The sequence below is a fragment of the Setaria italica genome, chromosome VI (genome assembly GCF_000263155.2).
Source record: "Setaria italica strain Yugu1 chromosome VI, Setaria_italica_v2.0, whole genome shotgun sequence".
Lineage (NCBI taxonomy): Eukaryota > Viridiplantae > Streptophyta > Magnoliopsida > Poales > Poaceae > Setaria > Setaria italica.
Window position 1 is genome coordinate 852,986 of NC_028455.1, and position 18,051 is coordinate 871,036.

The window sequence follows — 18,051 nt, forward strand, 5'->3', positions numbered from 1 at the left end:
AAAAACTGAGTTCTAACCAAACCGGAAAAAAAAATAAGAAAAGGAAAGGAAAAGAAAAGAAAAACAGAATCCGAGCAAGACGATAACAAGACAGGAGAAGAACGGGACGAGGGAGGCAGCGTCGAGAGCTCATCGTATCGGCTGCCGGCGCTAGAGAGGATCGTGTCCCTGCAGCGCGGCCGAGGCCGGGAGGGACGTCGCCGGAAAATGCGAGCCGGGAGTAAGCCTCCCCTTAGCACCTCTGTAACTTGTTTAGAATATTATTAGGGCATGTTTAGCAGAGCTAAGCAGATCCAATCTCATAATCGCTTCATATCTAAAATTTAACATAGAGAATCACTTTTCATAGTGAATAAAAAGCAGGAGGAGCTGTACCAAACGGGGCTACTGCATCTCTGGTTTTATGCAACTGCAACGAGACTCCGTCAGACCGTCACTACCTGATTCATTAGAAGAAAAAACAATTTTTTTTCTTTTTTATTCTTCTGTTTACATGGATTTGAGCGGGTACCAAGCTATTTATATTTATTTGAGATTAGATTTGCAAATCGGTGAAAAGTGAGATTAAGTGTTTCCTTTTCTGTTTGATGAGTATGTTCCCCTAGAAAACATAAATTTTGGCAGGGGATTTCAAGTGATTGTTTCCTTTTAGTGGATGACCATGCTTGCTTTGTTGCAGATGAATCGATTGCTCCAGTGAATAAACGAAAAGGCTCGACCTATCAACAAGAGGAAGATGGTGATTCCCAAGCTGTCCCCGAACTTCCAGAGGTACGGCATTGACAGCATTTTCATACCATGGAATCCTTAGGTATAACCGTGGCTTTTCTACCCGCACCAAAGCTTGATGGGACTATGATATGTAAATATTATTCATAAATAATGAGCAGATCTTTCTGTTCTGCAATTCTTTATAGTCCCACACTCTAAACTGAACTGTAATGGCTTTGGTTTCTTATATATGTTGCAGCATTAACTCCAGCAGAGAACTGTCTGTCATGGTTATTTAAAAATAAAAATAACGGTCTGTCATGAGAGGCTTCTTAGGTCAGGCAAGGATTAGAACAGGCCCACCTAACCATGTCAAGTGTGCCAAGTATAGTCAATCTAGATAGCTTAAATGCAAATGATGCTTTAGTAATTTACTGCTGAAGTGTTGTGCTGTAATCAAGTTCATTCAAGCGATTGGCACATTCATTGTGGCAAGATTTAAAAGTTCCTAGTTTTTCCACTGGCTTGACAATTCATGCTAGAGCATTGATATTGCTTGACAACACATTTTGTTCCATGATATTTTTAATTTATACACGATCTTGATGTTATGGTCGGCATATCTTACCAGAGGAGGAGGCGTTAGGAATATTCAGCTGGTTAGTGCAGTTAGTAAATCCTAGTTTGTTTCATATTAGAGTTTGGATTAGATTTGGTTGTATGCAGGGGAATTGTTTTGGGACTCTAGTCTGTACGTGACTATTTATGTACGCCTGCGCAACAGAATAAAGAGGCCTGAATCAATCTACTACCTCATCTCCTGTTCTCTGTCCCTCACCTTCCTGCTGCCGTCGCCGTCCCGGCGACTCTCCTACGCGCACCACGGGCAGGAAACCAGCAGCCCAGCGGCCGGCAACCTCCCACAGCTATCCTATTCGCTCACTGCCGCACGGCCGTGACAACTTGGTATCAGCTTCCGGGTCTGCATCCATGGGCTCCCCAGCTGATCTCGACGAGATGAAGAAGCTCCTTGCGGAGCAAGGTGAGGCCATTAGGCTCCTGCGCCAGGATACTGAAGATCGTACCAACAAGCTCACCGCCAGCGTCGACAAGATCGTCACGTCGGTGCAGGTCCTCCTGGACCGCATGACTAAACTGGAGGCCGGGAAGGACGTGCTGGACGCGACCTCCGCGGACTCGGCTCTGCCGCCGCCCAAATCTGCAGGGCCTGTGGTTCCACCGGAGGGAACCGCCCGGCCAGCGTTGGCTGGCAAAGGGATCCTTCCCCTCGACGGCACATTGCTGCATGGTTCTGCTCTGTTGCCCCAGAGGCCGTTCAACGATTACAACCCACCGAAGAGCCTCGGTTTCGCTTCGACCAACACCAGTAATCCTACGGATGGCATGGTGCCCCGCTACTTCAAGCTCGACTTTCCTCGCTACGACGGGAAGGACGACCCGTTGCCGTGGCTTAACCGCTGTGAGCAATACTTTCGGGCTCAGAAGACGGAGGCACCGCACAAGATGTGGTTGGCCACCTTCCACCTCGATGGCGACGCGTACCACTGGTATGCGCACCTGGAGCGCAGCCGCGGCGTACCCTCGTGGGAAGATTTTCGCGACCTTTGCAACGCCCGCTTCGGGCCGCCCATCCGGAGCAACCCCTTGGGCGAACTCCGGCATTTGCGCCAAACCGGTTCGGTGGCGGAGTACCAGAGCAAGTTCCTCGCGCTCCTCAGCCGCGCCGACCCGCTGACAGACCGCCAGGAGCAGCAGATGTTCACGTCTGGCCTCATCGACGACATTCGCGTGGACGTGGAATTGCAGGGCCCCCGGGACCTCGAGCATGCCTGTACCCTCGCCCGGGCATATGAGAAGAAGTTCCGCTTCCATAGCACCAGCCGCTCCGGGCCTTCGCGCACGTTCTTGCCATCGAGGCCAGCATCGACCCCGGCAGCAAGCGTGGGACAGCCAGCGCCGCCGGAGCTAGCGCCTTCACGTCAGATCCGCCGATTGACACCCGGGGAGATGGCCGAACGCCGCCGGCAAGGGCTGTGCTTCAACTGCGACGAGAAATTCGTTCGCGGCCACAAGTGCGCCCACCTATTCTTCATCGAGTACGACGACTCGGCATCAGGCGACGTCGACTGGGGCGATGACATGACACCCGCTGACGAACCACACATCTCGTTGTACGCTGTGGCGGGTGTGCAAGCGGCCGACACGGTGCGCCTCCGCGTCCGCATCCGGGGCCACGAACTGCTGGCTCTTGTGGACTCCGGCTCGTCGCATAACTTCATTCGGGAGGACGTGGCGGCTCGCCTGGGCGTTCCACTGCAGCCGGTGCGGGCCGGTCTCAACGTCGTCGTCGCCAACGGCGACCGGTTGCCATGCACGGGTGTCTGCAGTGCCTTAGACGTCGTGGTGGGGGCGGAGCCGTTCCAGATCGAGTGCTTCTCCCTCGCCCTCGGTGGCTACGACATCATCCTCGGCACACACTGGCTCCGCACACTTGGGCCCATCCTGTGGGACTTCTCCGCCCTGTCCATGACGTGTTTCCTCGGGGGCCGCCGCGTCACGTGGCAGGGTGAGCCAGGACGCGTGGTGGCGTCTTGCCAGCAGCTGCAGCCGGAGTCGCTACTGGACCGCCTCCTCGAGGAGTTCGCGGACCTTTTCACTGAGCCCACCGGCCTCCCCCCGGCACGCATCCATGACCATCGTATTCATCTGGAGTCCGGTGCTCAGCCGGTCGCAGTCCGACCGTATCGCTACCCCCAGCTGCAGAAGGACGAATTGGAGCGGCAATGTGCCTCCATGTTGCACCAGGGGCTCATCCGTCTCAGTACGTCCGCATTCTCATCTCCGGTCCTCGTTAAAAAACACGACGGTTCGTGGCGATTCTGCATCGACTATCGAGCCCTCAACGCCATCACAATCAAGGACAAGTTCCCCATCCCTGTGGTGGAGGAGCTTCTGGATGAGCTCCATGGCGCACGCTACTTCACCAAGCTGGATCTCCGTTCTGGGTATCACCAGGTGCGTATGCACGCCGCTGATGTAGAGAAGACAGCGTTCCGGACTCACCAGGGACACTACGAGTTCCTTGTGATGCCTTTCGGACTGTCGAACGCTCCTGCCACCTTCCAAGCCCTCATGAACGACATCCTCGGCGGGTACTTGCGTCAATTTGTACTTGTTTTCTTTGATGACATATTGATCTACAGCGCTACCTGGGCGGATCACCTACGACATGTCCGTCTCGTCCTCGACACGCTCCGCCAACATGACCTCCATCTCAAGAAGTCCAAGTGCGCGTTTGGCGCAACCACGGTGTCTTACTTAGGCCATGTGGTGTCCGCTGACGGCGTGGCGATGGACAGCCAGAAGGTTCAGGCGGTGGCTGATTGGCCGCAACCTCGCTCGGTTCGAGCACTGCGCGGTTTCCTTGGCCTTGCGGGCTACTACAGGCGCTTCATCCAGGGCTACGGGGCCATTGCAGCCCCGCTCACGCGGCTTCTCACCAAGGATGGGTTCATATGGACGGATGTGGCGGATAGCGCGTTCCAGGAACTCAAGCGCGCACTGTCCTCGGCGCCCGTTCTTCAGCTGCCGGACTTCACTCGCCCATTCGTGGTGGAATGCGACGCATCCGGATCAGGGATGGGCGCCGTCCTACATCAGGGCAACGGTGTCGTCGCGTTCTTCAGCCGGGCCATGGCGCCGCGGCACGCCGGGCTCGCCGCATACGAACGGGAGCTCATCGCATTGGCGCAAGCAGTCAAGCACTGGCGGCCGTACCTTTGGGGCCGCTCGTTCGTCGTAAAGACAGACCATTACAGCTTGAAGTTCCTTCTCGACCAGCGCCTGTCCACAATTCCGCAGCACAAGTGGATCAGCAAGCTCATGGGATTTGATTTCACCGTGGAATACAAGCCAGGCAACACCAACACCGTGGCAGACGCACTATCGCGACGTGAGGCTGACACGGCCTCCGTAATGGCGCTGACCACACCTACATTCCAACTCTGGGATGAACTGCGCCTCCAATTGGCCTCAATGCCAGATTATCAACAGCTTCTTCAGGAGGTGGGGGCTGGGCGCAAGGGGCCGGACTGGGTTGTCAAAGACGGGCTGGTAACGGTTTCACGCAGGGTGTTCGTTCCGGCAACTGCTCCTGTCCTTCAGCAGCTCCTGGCGTATGCGCACGAGGTTGGTCATGAGGGCGTTCAGCGCACGCTCCATCGCCTCCGCGCCGACTTCAAAATTCCCGGTGACAAGGCCCTGGTGCAAGCTTTTGTCCGGGACTGCTGCACCTGTCAACGAAACAAAACCAGCCATCTTCACCCATCGGGTCTCTTGCAGCCACTTCCAATTCCAGCGCAGATTTGGAGCGACCTCGCCATGGATTTTGTCGAGGGTCTGCCGCGTGTCAACAACAAGACGGTGATTCTCACGGTGGTGGATCGTCTATCCAAGGCAGCGCACTTCATCCCGCTTGGCCACCCCTACACTGCGACGTCGGTTGCTCGCGCTTTCTTCGACGAGGTTGTGCGCCTCCACGGCATGCCGGCATCTATAGTCAGTGACCGTGACCCCGTCTTCACAAGCACCATGTGGCGTGAGATTTTTCAGCTTTCAGGTACTAAGCTACACATGAGCTCTGCATTTCACCCGCAGAGCGACGGCCAATCCGAGGCAGCCAACAAGGTGATCGTGATGTATCTCCGCTGTCTCACCGGTGATCGTCCCAAGCAGTGGCTCCGGTGGCTGCCATGGGCCGAGTACTGTTTCAACACAGCGTACCACTCTGCGCTTCACACGACACCTTTCAAACTGGTGTATGGCAGGGATCCGCCGACCCTCGTTGCTTACGAGAAGGGCGATGCTCGGGCGCCGGCGGTGGACCAGATGCTGCTGGAGCGTGATGAGTTCCTACTGGAGGCTCGTGAAAGACTCCTGCAAGCTCAGGAGCATGCTAAGCTGTACTACGACGCCAAGCACACGGAGATGACGTTTGGTGCCGGCGATTGGGTCTGGGTTAAGCTTTTACATCGTCCTGTGGCTTCTCTTCCTCAGCAGACCAAGGGCAAGCTCTCTCCACGCTTCTACGGGCCCTATCAAGTATTGGAGCGCATTGGTGATGTCGCCTACCGCCTGCAACTACCGCCAGGGGCACGCATTCATAACGTGTTTCATGTTGGCATCTTGAAACCATTCCATGGCCAGGCTCCTTCTGCTGTGCCGCGCCTGCCTCCATTGCTCCAGGGGCGTGTTCTACCAGTGCCGTCAGCTGTGTTGCGCAGCCGCCTTGCTCGGGGCCAGTGGCAGGTGCTGGTGCGCTGGGAGGGTCTTGCTGCTAGTGAGGCGACGTGGGAAGCCGTCGACACGTTCAAGAGCCGTTATCCTGACTTCACGCTCGAGGACGAGCTGTTTCCGAAGGAGGGGAGAGATGTTATGGTCGGCATATCTTACCAGAGGAGGAGGCGTTAGGAATATTCAGCTGGTTAGTGCAGTTAGTAAATCCTAGTTTGTTTCATATTAGAGTTTGGATTAGATTTGGTTGTATGCAGGGGAATTGTTTTGGGACTCTAGTCTGTACGTGACTATTTATGTACGCCTGCGCAACAGAATAAAGAGGCCTGAATCAATCTACTACCTCATCTCCTGTTCTCTGTCCCTCACCTTCCTGCTGCCGTCGCCGTCCCGGCGACTCTCCTACGCGCACCACGGGCAGGAAACCAGCAGCCCAGCGGCCGGCAACCTCCCACAGCTATCCTATTCGCTCACTGCCGCACGGCCGTGACACTTGACATCTATTATCTCTTTCATGTAGTTATGAAGTTTTACATCTATCTTACACTGCGTCTGTCAAAATTATTTGATTCCATCTCCTGGGCATTGGTTTGTTTAAGCATTCAGGTGTAACATTTGTACCCCACGAGAAGTTACATATTGATTTCTACTGATTTGCTTTTTTGTCTCTTTATTAGTTATGTTGTTGTTCAAGAAACATCATTGTTTGCATTTTGGTTGACACAAATGCACAACCACCATTTGTTTTGTTGGAAATAGAATGCATAGAGCAGTTGTTGATTTTACGGTTCTCCAATATAAGTAGGACTAGGTTTCATTGCTAATCAACAGTAGCAATTCCTTTTTAGTTAAAGGCTTAACTCTTCCCTCTTCGCAAAATAAAGAAAACGAGTTGCTGTTTAGTTAAAGGCTTAACCCTTTTCTGTTTTTATTGGAAAGTCACTAATGAAATTTCTTTATGCAATGCTCAATTCACCTGCCACAAATTCCATTTCACTGTACTACCTACCTAGTAATGCACTAATGCAGCACGCCTTGCAATCATGCATGCAAACAGCAACATTGGGTAGAACATACTCATCGTGATTCTCTTGTTTTTACTCTCCAATAAAGTAACCATTTTGCTTTACAATCTCAATGTTGAACTTTTTTACATCCTATGCCTATGCGTGCAGGACATCTTGTGCCACATACATTCCCTTATGCCACTACGTGATGCTGCTCGTTCTGCTTGCCTGTCTCGTGCCTTTCTGCATTCCTGGAGATGTCGTCCCAACCTTACCTTGAATAGCGATACACTTTGCTCAAAAGCACATGTACATAAAGAGGATTTCAGCAACATAATTGACAGCATTATGAGAAACCACTCAGGCATCCGTGTGAAGATATTGAAGCTTCAATTGTTTACTATCGCCTGTCACAATCTTGACAGCTGGCTTCAGGTTGGTGTTACACCAGGGATTGAAGAACTCACTGTTGTGGCAAGTATATTCAATATGAACTACAATTTCCCGTGCTCACTCTTATCCAATGGGAGTGGAAACTCAATACGGTCTCTTCATTTTGGTCGTTGTGCCTTCCATCCCACAGCTGAACTTTGCCCCTTGAGAAGCCTAACAAGTCTGAATCTGTATTTTGTGCATATTACGGGAGATGAGTTAGAGTGCCTTCTTTCCAACTCTCTTGTTTTGGAGCGGTTGGTCCTCAGTCATTGCAATGAACTAATTTGCCTGAAAATACCTTGCATGCTGCAGTGGTTCAGCTACCTGAGTGCTATTACCTGCTCCAGGCTGCAAGTGATAGATAACCAAGCTCCAAACCTCTCCAGCTTATACTTAAGCGGAAATGTAATTGGAGAAACATCGCAAATGAAGAACCTAACCATGAACTGTTCAAAGGGAGTCTGTTATGCTCGTGCCAACCTGCCATCCATTATGCCCAATCTTGAGACTCTTTACATACGATCGGGTGGTGAGGTATACTCTAGAACTTTAGGTGTAGTCAAGTAGCGATATATGCGTATCACCATAGACATACCTGTGTATAATTAACTGAGGCATGTTTATTGTGCAGGTGGTCGATACACCGATGCTGCCTACCAAATTCCTCTACCTCAAGCACCTAACCATTTGCTTGAGATATGGAACTCCCCCACCCTTTGACTATTTTTCTCTTGTTTCCTTCCTTGATGCGTCTCCGTCGTTGGAGACATTGATCTTACATGTAAGTCACTGTTCATTATTCCATCCTGCAAAGATATCTGGTCACTCTGTTGGACCCATTAATTCAATGTCCCTTTCATTCTCAGGTAGGTCAAGGACCTATGGAGCATCTTCATGATTCGGTTCTTGGACATTCCTCACCTCTGAGGCAGCTGGCAGAACCCCACTCCTGCTCCCTCAAGAATGTGAAGATCACAAGGTTCAGCTCTGCAAAGAGCCTAGTTGAACTAACATGTCATATCCTCAAGAACGCAGTGCCACTCGAGTGTCTTACATTGGACACCATTTATGGTTTTAGGTGTTCCGACAAATATTATGGCAGGTGCCAATTCAGGGACAAGAGTGTTCTGAGGGAAGCCCCTAGAGCGCTTGAGGCTATCAAAACCCACATCGAGGATAAAGTTCCCGCTAGAGTTAAGTTGACCGTCAAGGAGCCTTGCAGCCGATGCCATGCTGTTCCTGTTGGAGGATGGTAGGCAGGTGTCATAATAAGCTTTAATCACATAATCTGTAATCATTTTGACTTGAAATTAGATGAACCATGACCTGTCAGACGTGGGCAGCATTATGCTTTGCATATGCAGGATTCAGGCTGGTAATGTCAGTGCTTGGATCAGCCAAAGAAGCAACTGCGGGTTCAATCCAGCTAAAATGATCATAGGAGATGTGTGTGGCGTTGATTTTGAATACAGCTGCTGTGTACAATAACCTTGATCTTGCTGTCGAATAAGCTGATGGTTGCTTTTGTTTTTCCCCGTCTGGAATTGAATAAAGTTCCCATTTTTTCAATGTTACAAATGCCACATCCCTGAAGACTACTTTTTTTTAGAAAAGGAACTAAATCCCTGAAGGTTACTTTGTGCACGACTCTTTTCAATGGCTTGTTGCCTGTCCACACTTGATGCCCCTAGATCAGCGCAGTTTTGTCCTTGAATTTTGTGAACAGATACGCAGAGTCACATATCAAACAGTATTCAGTAACAAGTGTCATTCTGCAGAAAGGCAGAGCAAAAGTGCAAGAGTGAAGACTGCCGGGGTCGTGGTTGCTTGACAGCAGCATTCTGCACAAAATGGCAGAGCAAGATGCAGCCGCGCACCTGCCGCCCACGACGGACATTCCCGTCCTCCGCGCGAGCTCAAGCCGCGGCTGCTCGCTCCGACGAAGCGAGCGCCTCCGGTCTTTGCTGAGGGAGACAAAGAGTGACGGAGCGGAGCGCTTGTGCTAGGGCTTGAGAGGGTGACGACGGAGCTTCCGATTCTGGCCGGTAGCGCCGCGGTGGCGGGGGAGGGCCAGGAAGACTGAGAAAGGGGTCTATTTGTAAACTAAGGGACTAATTTGCAAATAATTGGATCGCGATCATTAATCGCGATCCAAACAGGGGGTATTTACAACTATGAGGGGCTTCTCTGCGAAACGGTCGGCGCCGGTGGCGATGCAATTCGGCGACGCTGCGCTGCTGCCCGCCAACCACAGCTGGCCTCGCCGCCGCGCGCGTCCCGTGTCCCCCTCCGTCTAGTTCGCGCCCTCCCACCCCCATCCCCTTCCTCCGGCCCACAGCGCGTCCCTGCGGTGGGGCGGCGGTCCTGCCTCCGGCAGTGAAGCACTAGCGGCAGCCATCGCCGTCGAGAATGAACTCCAGGTACTCCTAGAGATACCCAATCGCCGTTGCATTCCTCTTCCGCCTTCCCCCAGCTCTGCCCCGTCTGGCAGTGCTGCACTTCGAATGCTTTCCCTGCTGATAGACCCGTTCCTAGTATATGTGGAAAGATAAAAACAAGTGTCAGCGGCTAAGATGATTGAATGTCTGTGGTTTTAAGTCAGCTTCTTTGATGGCAATGCCAGTTGCCAGTGCTTGGATCAGGCAAAGACACAACTGCAGGTTAATTCCAGTTAAAATGATCATAGGAGATGTGTGTGGCGCTGACATGAATAAGCTGATGATTGTTTTGGTTTTCCTCTGCCAGGTTTTGTCTGTTTAACTGAATGTATGGAACTGAACAAAGTAGCCATTTTTCAGTGTTCACATGCCACAATCCCTGAAGACTACTTTGTAGCTATGTCGATGCATAAAGTCAGTTTTCACTTTTCACATGCTCTTTGTACATGACTATTTCTCTCTTGTTTCCTTCCTTGATGCATGTCCATCCTGAGACATTGATCTTGGAGGTAAGGCACTGTTCATTAATTCCATCCTGCAAAGATACTTTCACAATGTTGGGTTCATTAATTCAATTTCATTTTCACCTTCAGGTAATTCAGGAACGTATGGAGCATAAATCGATTCTTGGACATTCCTCGGATTTGAGGCAGATAGCTGAACACCAGCATCGCTCCCTCAAGAGTGTGAAGATCACAGGGTTCAGCTCTGCGAAGAAAGGTCCATGCTGGTTGAAGGTCCATGCGCCTCCACATTGCAACTGCTTTGGGGATGCAGGATTCATGCTAGCAATGCCAGTTGCCAGTGCTTGGATCAGGCTATGACGCAACTGCAGGTTGATTCGAGTTAAAATGACCATACGAGATGTGTGTGTGGCGTTGACATGAATACAACCTTGATCGTTCTGTCGAATAAGCTGACCATTCTTTTGGTTTTCCTCTTCCTGGTTTTAGTGGTTTTCTTTGTTTAACTAACTGATGAATGTCTGAAACTGAACAAAGCTCCCATTTTTCAGTGCTCATCACATGCCACGTTCCTGAAGACTCTACTCTGTAGCTATGTCGACGTACTGTTGATTGCTTCTGAGCATTCAAGATCCATTCAACTTTGCTTTGAGTTTGGGATGTTCCATGGAGTACTGCAGCAGAGCCATGGTGGTATGGAAGTTCTCCGCTCCAATTGCGATGTTCCATCTAGCACTGTGGCGCCGCCTCGACCTCCCGTCCGTCCATCTCGCGCAGCACGTGGTCAGCCTGGCCATGAGGAGGCACCCGACGCCCACGTCCAGGCTACCCGGGTGCGCGGCGCGGGCGGAGGCCATCCAGGATGCGTCCTCCTCCAGGAAGACGGTGCCGGCCGCCGTGGTTGAGCGTCGCCCATAGCGCGGTGTCGCGGCCCAGGCCAAAAACGAGGAGGTCACAGGGCGCGCGGCGGGACAACGCGCGCCGCCAGGCCCCGTTCCTTCCCCGTCACCTGCGGGCTGCGGCGTGACGGGCGACGCCGCGTAGTGAAGCAGCGCCGCCGCCATGGGCGCCGGCAGCATGAAGCCGTCGTGGCAGGGCTCGTGGTGCTGCTGCTCGTGATGGCGACGCCCCGCTGTAGCATGGGAGGAGGTCAGGAGGAGATGGAGACCATGGGCACGCGGCGGACGGCGAAGAGGAGCGGGAACGCCGCACTAGCGGCAGCGCCGGCGCCTGTTCCTCTTCTTCTCAGGACAACCCCTTCCTCTGTCAACTCCATGATCAGGCCAACGCCATCGACGCCTGTTCGTGATTTGGATTCCTGTGCGCTTCATGAGTTCGATTCTTTGCCTTAACAAGAGGCAACTTGTATACATCAAAAAAGAGAAACGGAGCTGTTGCTGATCGTTTTCTGTTCTGAATTTCAGGAAAAACATCCAGCTTTTGTAGTTGTAATAAGCGGTTCAACCAATCAAATCCTAACAGGAGAAAAACGTCACGAAGCATCAGCGCATTCAGCATCATAAATCATACTAACAACAGAGTTTCAGAGGATAGCATTGGCCTGTAATTTGATTTGTATTCCTCTTGTCATATGCCAAAAACAGGTGTATGAATCAATTTTCAGGGAGTGTACTCTTGTGATATACAATTGACGACTATGGATAACCAACAAATCTTCAGAAAATATTTCAGACAGCCTATGCTAAGCTCGGGGCGGTAAATCTCTACATGAACAGGTTTTCTTTTTGCAGCTGCCTCCTGGGTATACCAAACCGCATCAGGGAGTCGAGTTTCTGGCAAAACAAAAACCTCTCCGCTTGAGGGACGGAAAAGTAAAAGGGATCCAACGCTATTTTCTATTCTTTTGATGGTTGCTGCTCAAATCGGGGTCCAGACCGAACTGAACCAAACTTTTCAGCGATCGGCCCTGATGTTCACGGTAGTATACAGCAGTGCCTCTGACTGGTCTCTCTCACCGTTGTGCTTTCCCTTTCCCTTATCGAGACGGGCTCTTCGCACCGCTTGTTGGATCTGTCGCTCATGCTCTCTAAGGATCTCATCCATGTTCACTCCAGGAGGCATCAATGGCCCAGAATAGTGGATTCTGTTCTTCTTTGTGCCATTTACCTACACAAGGAGGAAAAACTCTGATCATATGCCAGCAACAAACTGATTTCTACACTTTGGTAGCATGTGGGGAATACAGTCCATGTGCGACCATTTCCAATTGCATTCTATAGATTTACACTTACACGGAAGCATTTATATTGACCAAAGTGCCAACAGAATATAGGAATGGGGGAAGAAAACTGTGTACTAGTATATGCAATGACCAAAGTATATTATGAGGCATTTAGACAAAACATCTATTTAAACGACCATGGAAGTTTAAAACTCACCACTGTGGGCTCTTTATTTGCCACCGCATCATCCTTCCTATGGGAAGATGACGGTCTTTCTTGGAATTGATGAGTCCATTCGGGTCTGTCAGAAGGGTCAGCACCAGTCAGCTGACTGTATCTTGAACTGGACCGATGCTCTCTCAAATACTGCCTCCTGGCACTTTCCCCAAGGTTAGACATCTTAGGAGCATTGCCTCGCTGCCCAGCTGCGGTAGATTGGTTGGACATATCAGCACCAACAATTTGAGAGGTGTGAAATCTTTGGGCCTTTGGATCCACTCCACTTGATCTGCCCAGAGTGGAGGACGAACGGCCAGCATGCATCAAAGGAACACGCTGAGGGTAACCATTGTCTGCAGCCCTTGCTGGTGGATCAATTGGAAAACCAGAAACAGCATCCTCCTTTGGAGTGAACTTGTAACTGCCGCTTTTGGGATTCACCTGAACTCGGCGTTGCTGCAAAGTCATGGAACAAATTAAAGAAACAGAGGAATACAAAAGCATTAGTTGTTATACATGGTATATTTCATTCTGGAATTGAATATGTAGAATCTATGCATTACAGATGCACACTAACTTCCTAACGAATACTCAAATGGTTATGTAGCCTGCTAATCACTGTAATGAATCCGTGTTCCGTAAAATTAATGTGGCATTTGATGGTTCAATAATCTCCCAGCAATATTTTAAAAGCTCGATACTGTTACCATTTTGGCACTGAAAAAAAAAGAACAAGAATGTAGTTCTTGTGCAATGGTTATCTACTTTCACTCAAAGATCTCGGTATTTTAAGAGTAAATTCAGTACCTGCAATCCACTGTTGCCATCAGGTCCAGGAAGTTGCTTCCTCCGCCCAGCTTCAGCTTCCTGTCCTTTAGCAGCTGCTCTTTGCCTGTAAACAAAGCCATGCTCTTGGATTAAATAAGAAATGTACAAACAGAAATCAGCAATGCGGCTTCTTAGCATGCCATGGTTGCTGAGAGAGATCACCTCCTAGCTTCTTCATCTCGAAGCTTGGCATCGTATTCCTTGCTTGGAGGATATTTGGGTAGACTTGATGGATCGCAGGCATAAGGCTTTGTTGTGAAGAACTATAAAAAGAAAACAACATATTAACAGCAATGTCACAAAACTCGTATTTCTGGATCAAACAACCTGATCCATGCCAATGATGTTGCATGTAAACACATAAATCTAGGAGCAGTTTTAGCATCTCATATGCATGCCCACGTCTAAGAGTAAAAGTCATTCCTGGCAAGGAAAACAAGAAAAGGAACATCTAGGGCCCAAGGCTGCAACTTAGGAAAAAAAAAAGTCACAGAAGAAGATAAAAGAAACTTGAAAATGTCAAAGTTCACACGTAGCAACAAATATAGGGGAGGTTAGATGAAGACCAACATGCCAAACAATGCAAAAGTACACTATACATCATAGTTTGGTAATTTAGTGCAGGCAATACACGACATGCAGATTGAAAAATGGACAGGCCAACTTAGCGCACGCATGAGCCAGACATGCAGATCAATAAATGTAAGGGCCAGTACTTACTTCACTGTCAAGGGCAGATGCAGCGGTACCCCTATTACCAGGTTCTACAGCAAGTAGACGATCCAGTAGTGCTAAAGCTGTAGTAGGGAAGTCCTTATATACATCATTCACACATCGGCGGTATGGATGCTGAGGCTTGAATATGGTAGCTCGGGACAACTTCAGATTAGCCCAAAACTCCTCTGATGGTGAACCACAAAGCTTAAATATCTTGTGCAACTGTTCCACCTGAATGAGTTAACACAACAGAATCAGCCATTGCAAATTCACAATGATAATAAAAAAATCTAAAACTACAAAGACGTATAATAAATAAACCAACCATTTATCATGAAGATAAAAAAGTTACAGATAATATTATTTGCTTTAAACTGGCAGTGGTCCATGTGAAAGTAAAATAGGCCTATTATCACTCAACCTGTATGTATGTCAGTAATATAAGAATATGTTGTGGGATATAAATATTAAAAACATGAACAATTTCTTAATGCATAAACTACAGGCATCTTGAACTAAACACCATATCATTTTCCTAGCATTTTTAAATTCTCAACTGAAAATACCCTTCACTGTGCCAAGTACTCAAAGGAACTAACTCACAATCATCTTCGTAAATCTTTTATGCACCCAAATTAGTTTTAACAAATACTACCTCCGGTCGGTAATAGATGACGTTCCAACCGACCAGATTCAATTTCAAATCTCCAGTCAGAAACATCATGTGTTTCTGATCGGAGATAGTAATGTAATAAAACAAATGACAGATTCACAGAAATATTATAGCATTATTAGGAGTATTGTAGATAGAAAATATAGCATTATTCTTAGAATGCAACCATCTGCAAGTTCGATCACAGCAAGAAAAGCCAAATAGTACCTCAGTTCGTCCTGGCATGATAGGCTTGCCTGACAGCAACTCAGCAAGAATGCAACCGGCACTCCATAGATCAACAGCAGCGCCATAGTTAGTGGCACCCAACAAAAGCTCAGGAGGCCGGTACCACAATGTTACGACACGACTTGTCAAATGTTGCTTTTGGTTGGGATTAAAGAATGTAGCTAGACCAAAATCTGCTATTTTAAGAATGCCATTGTTGTCAATAAGGAGATTTGCACCCTTTATATCCCGGTGCAAAACACCACGGTTATGACAATGTTCAAGTCCAGAAAGTAGTTGTCGCATGTAACACTTGACCTGAAATGACCATTTTTCGAAGTGAGAACAACTTAAACCACAATACAAATGGAAAAGGGTTCATAATGGAAAGCCAATGGACACATCTAGAGGGTAAACCTGAGGTTCTGTGAATTTTAAGCCAGGTGTAGAAGCAAGTCCTGCAAGGTCATGCTCCATGTATTCAAATACAAGATACAAGCTGCTTGACATGCGCGACGTCACCAAACCTTCAAGCTTCACAACGTTTGGATGATCAAGCCTTCTTAAGATGTGAATTTCCCTGGCCATAAATCGGACACTCTCAGGGTCCATATTGGCAAACCGAACTTTCTTCAGAGCCACAATTTTTCCGTTCTCAAGATCACGTGCTTTGTAAACACTGCTGTATGTACCTTGTCCTATCTGAAATATTTATAGATGACATGAGAAAAGTTAGGATCAGTGGTTCGATGATGGTTTCAATTGTAATCAGGAACTTTTTCTCTAATGTTGCATTCTATTACAGAAGTAGAAAACAGTTGTATTGCATTGTTCTAAAGAAGTCGCCGTCTAGCAGGAGTAGCATTGATCAAGATGGCGGGTGTCTTGTTTGTCTACTGTGTGTACTGTGTGGTCTGTCTGGACTCTGGATCTAGTAACACATTAAGCCTGAAATGGAATGGCGTAACCTGTGATACAAAGTAAATTTCATGTTGACATACGAATGGAGTTGGCAGTGAGCACTGTGTTCCTAGTGTTGCAATCTTTTTTTCTTTTCAACTATTCCCAACCCTCAAGAATGACATTCCAAAAATCATATGCACCCAAGAAGCATGCCCAGTTAAACACATGTCAAAACATCGTATGAATAATCAGCCACCTAAAACAGTGATGCCCAATAGGCAATAACTCATAAGTCATAATGATGATCCAGAAGATAGCTAATGAAGGTCCTGGAAAAGGAAAAAGTGATAAATTTGTCGCATAAGTAACAGTCGTCATAAAGACAAACCTTGTCCAACTTCTCAAAAGACTCTGCCCGCCGAGGCTGCCACCCGCGAACCGCCTCTGCTGCCACCTCTGTGAGCCATCTAGGCCACCCTGCCGCCACATGCTCCCCCTGGACTCCATTGGGCACATCCCTGATCCTTGGTTTGGCCTCCCCCTCAGTCCTAGGACCTGCACTCCTGGGCTCTTGCTCTGCTGCGCCATTGACTTGTACATCCGCCGGAGCCCGCTTCCAATTCCCAGCTGCAGCAGCAACTGCCCTCTCGGCATCAACGACACCTATCGCCAAAGTGGCTGCCTCCTCTGGCAATGCCGGTACAGCCTCAACCACCGGTGCTGGAGGCTTCCGGATCAGCCTCGCAGTGCTGGCATCGTTCCCAGCACGGCGGCCGGCGGTCGAGGACGTGGCTGCCACAACTGCCCCTTCCTCATCCTCCTCTTCCAAGTCCTCATGCCTCTTGCTGGAACTGTAACTAACCAGGCGCTTCAGCGAGTTGCTCGAGGGTCGCCGGCGCGGCTTCCCGTCCCCATGCTCGTCCCCGCCGTGGAATTGCTTGGAACTGACACAGCCCATAGGACGACCGGGCGATCCCGGCGAGGGACCTCACTCCACGAAGCCCAGACGAAGATTTCAAGAAACCTTCTCCCAGTACGCCTCCCGCATCTGGGCCGCGCATCAACACGGTTCAGGGACCCTCATTGCTGGTCGAATTGGAGCAAGAAACCTGCCCCCTCCGCAGATCCGAACCGGAATCCCACAGCACCAACTCCCCTCAGTCCAGCAACTGCCGAATCGGAGACAAGGGAGTGGCAGCGGCGGCACGAACTGCAACTGGAGAAAAGGAAAAAAACGGGGATCTTTTTCTCCAGTGCTCCGCCGGAAGCAGCGGCTGGGATGGGGGCGAATCGGGGTGGGGGAACCTAGGGGCGGGATCAAAATCGAACCTTGCCGCCGGAAATCGCGAGGCGTCGGCCCTCGGGAGATCTCCCTCTTCGCTCTTTGCAGTCAGTGATGGCCTTTTGCTTTGGTCCTTGTTCTGTTTGGTTTTTGGCAAGCACTTGGTCGTTTTCCCTTTTGTTCGGGTTGTTTTTTTTTTTCGCTCCCCCTCTTATTTAGTCAGAAATTACGTTGGTTGGTGAAAAGAGGAAAGAGAAACAGATGTAGAGAGAGAGAAGCATCAATGATTTTGAATCCAATTACAAGATTTGGAACTTTGAATGGATTTGGAGAAAAATGATTATTTTTAGGACTGGAAAATACGTACAACGTTCAATTGCTTAGCTGTGTTAACTTGGATAGCTTATGAGTTTGTCAAACCCTTAGCACCTAAGACTTTTATATCTTGGAGAGAATAAGGTCAAAGGCCTACTACTCCTATGCAACGTGTTGAACTATGGATAGCGTTTGGCAAGGAATGGTGGTAGGAAATTAGAGGAAAAGAGTTGCAAGGCATGAGCAAGAAAATACATGTAGAAGCTGGTCTAATGCAAATACAAAAAAAAAAATCAATGCATATCTGATTCTTAATGATTTTCTCATTGATGATGATTAAGACCAAATTGATCCTT

The 18,051-nt window shown here is 49.2% G+C and overlaps 2 protein-coding genes and 1 long non-coding RNA gene across 5 annotated transcripts; 2 read left to right on the forward strand and 1 right to left on the reverse strand.

The window, feature by feature from the left end:
- Positions 1-54: 54 nt before the first annotated feature.
- LOC101776391 (putative FBD-associated F-box protein At5g53635) lies at positions 55-9,035 on the forward strand. 2 transcript variants are annotated; one of them, XM_022827536.1, is made up of 6 exons: positions 55-220; positions 680-771; positions 7,200-8,000; positions 8,098-8,247; positions 8,333-8,445; positions 8,545-9,035. In XM_022827536.1, the coding sequence occupies exons 1-6, from the start codon at positions 208-210 to the stop codon at positions 8,720-8,722; spliced, it is 1,347 nt and encodes a 448-aa protein (XP_022683271.1). In that variant the 5' UTR covers positions 55-207; the 3' UTR covers positions 8,723-9,035. The 2 variants fall into 2 exon arrangements, with proteins under 2 accessions (XP_022683271.1, XP_004972481.1); XM_004972424.2 differs by having other exon boundaries at positions 8,333-9,035.
- A 411-nt stretch (positions 9,036-9,446) lies between these two features.
- Positions 9,447-12,135, forward strand: LOC105914628. 2 transcript variants are annotated; one of them, XR_002678171.1, is made up of 4 exons: positions 9,447-10,126; positions 10,212-10,413; positions 10,498-10,739; positions 10,920-12,135. It is a non-coding gene; the product is annotated as an uncharacterized LOC105914628 (long non-coding RNA). The 2 variants fall into 2 exon arrangements; XR_001164301.3 differs by having other exon boundaries at positions 9,448-10,413.
- LOC101776794 (probable serine/threonine-protein kinase At1g54610) lies at positions 11,925-17,538 on the reverse strand. Its single transcript, XM_004972425.3, has 8 exons — positions 16,487-17,538; positions 15,613-15,897; positions 15,196-15,513; positions 14,319-14,546; positions 13,761-13,861; positions 13,578-13,662; positions 12,768-13,226; positions 11,925-12,495 (listed from the first exon to the last, which is right to left on the reverse strand). Exons 1-8 carry the CDS (start codon positions 17,054-17,056, stop codon positions 12,283-12,285), a joined length of 2,259 nt encoding a protein of 752 aa, XP_004972482.1. The 5' UTR covers positions 17,057-17,538; the 3' UTR covers positions 11,925-12,282.
- Between the last annotated feature and the right edge of the window lie 513 nt (positions 17,539-18,051).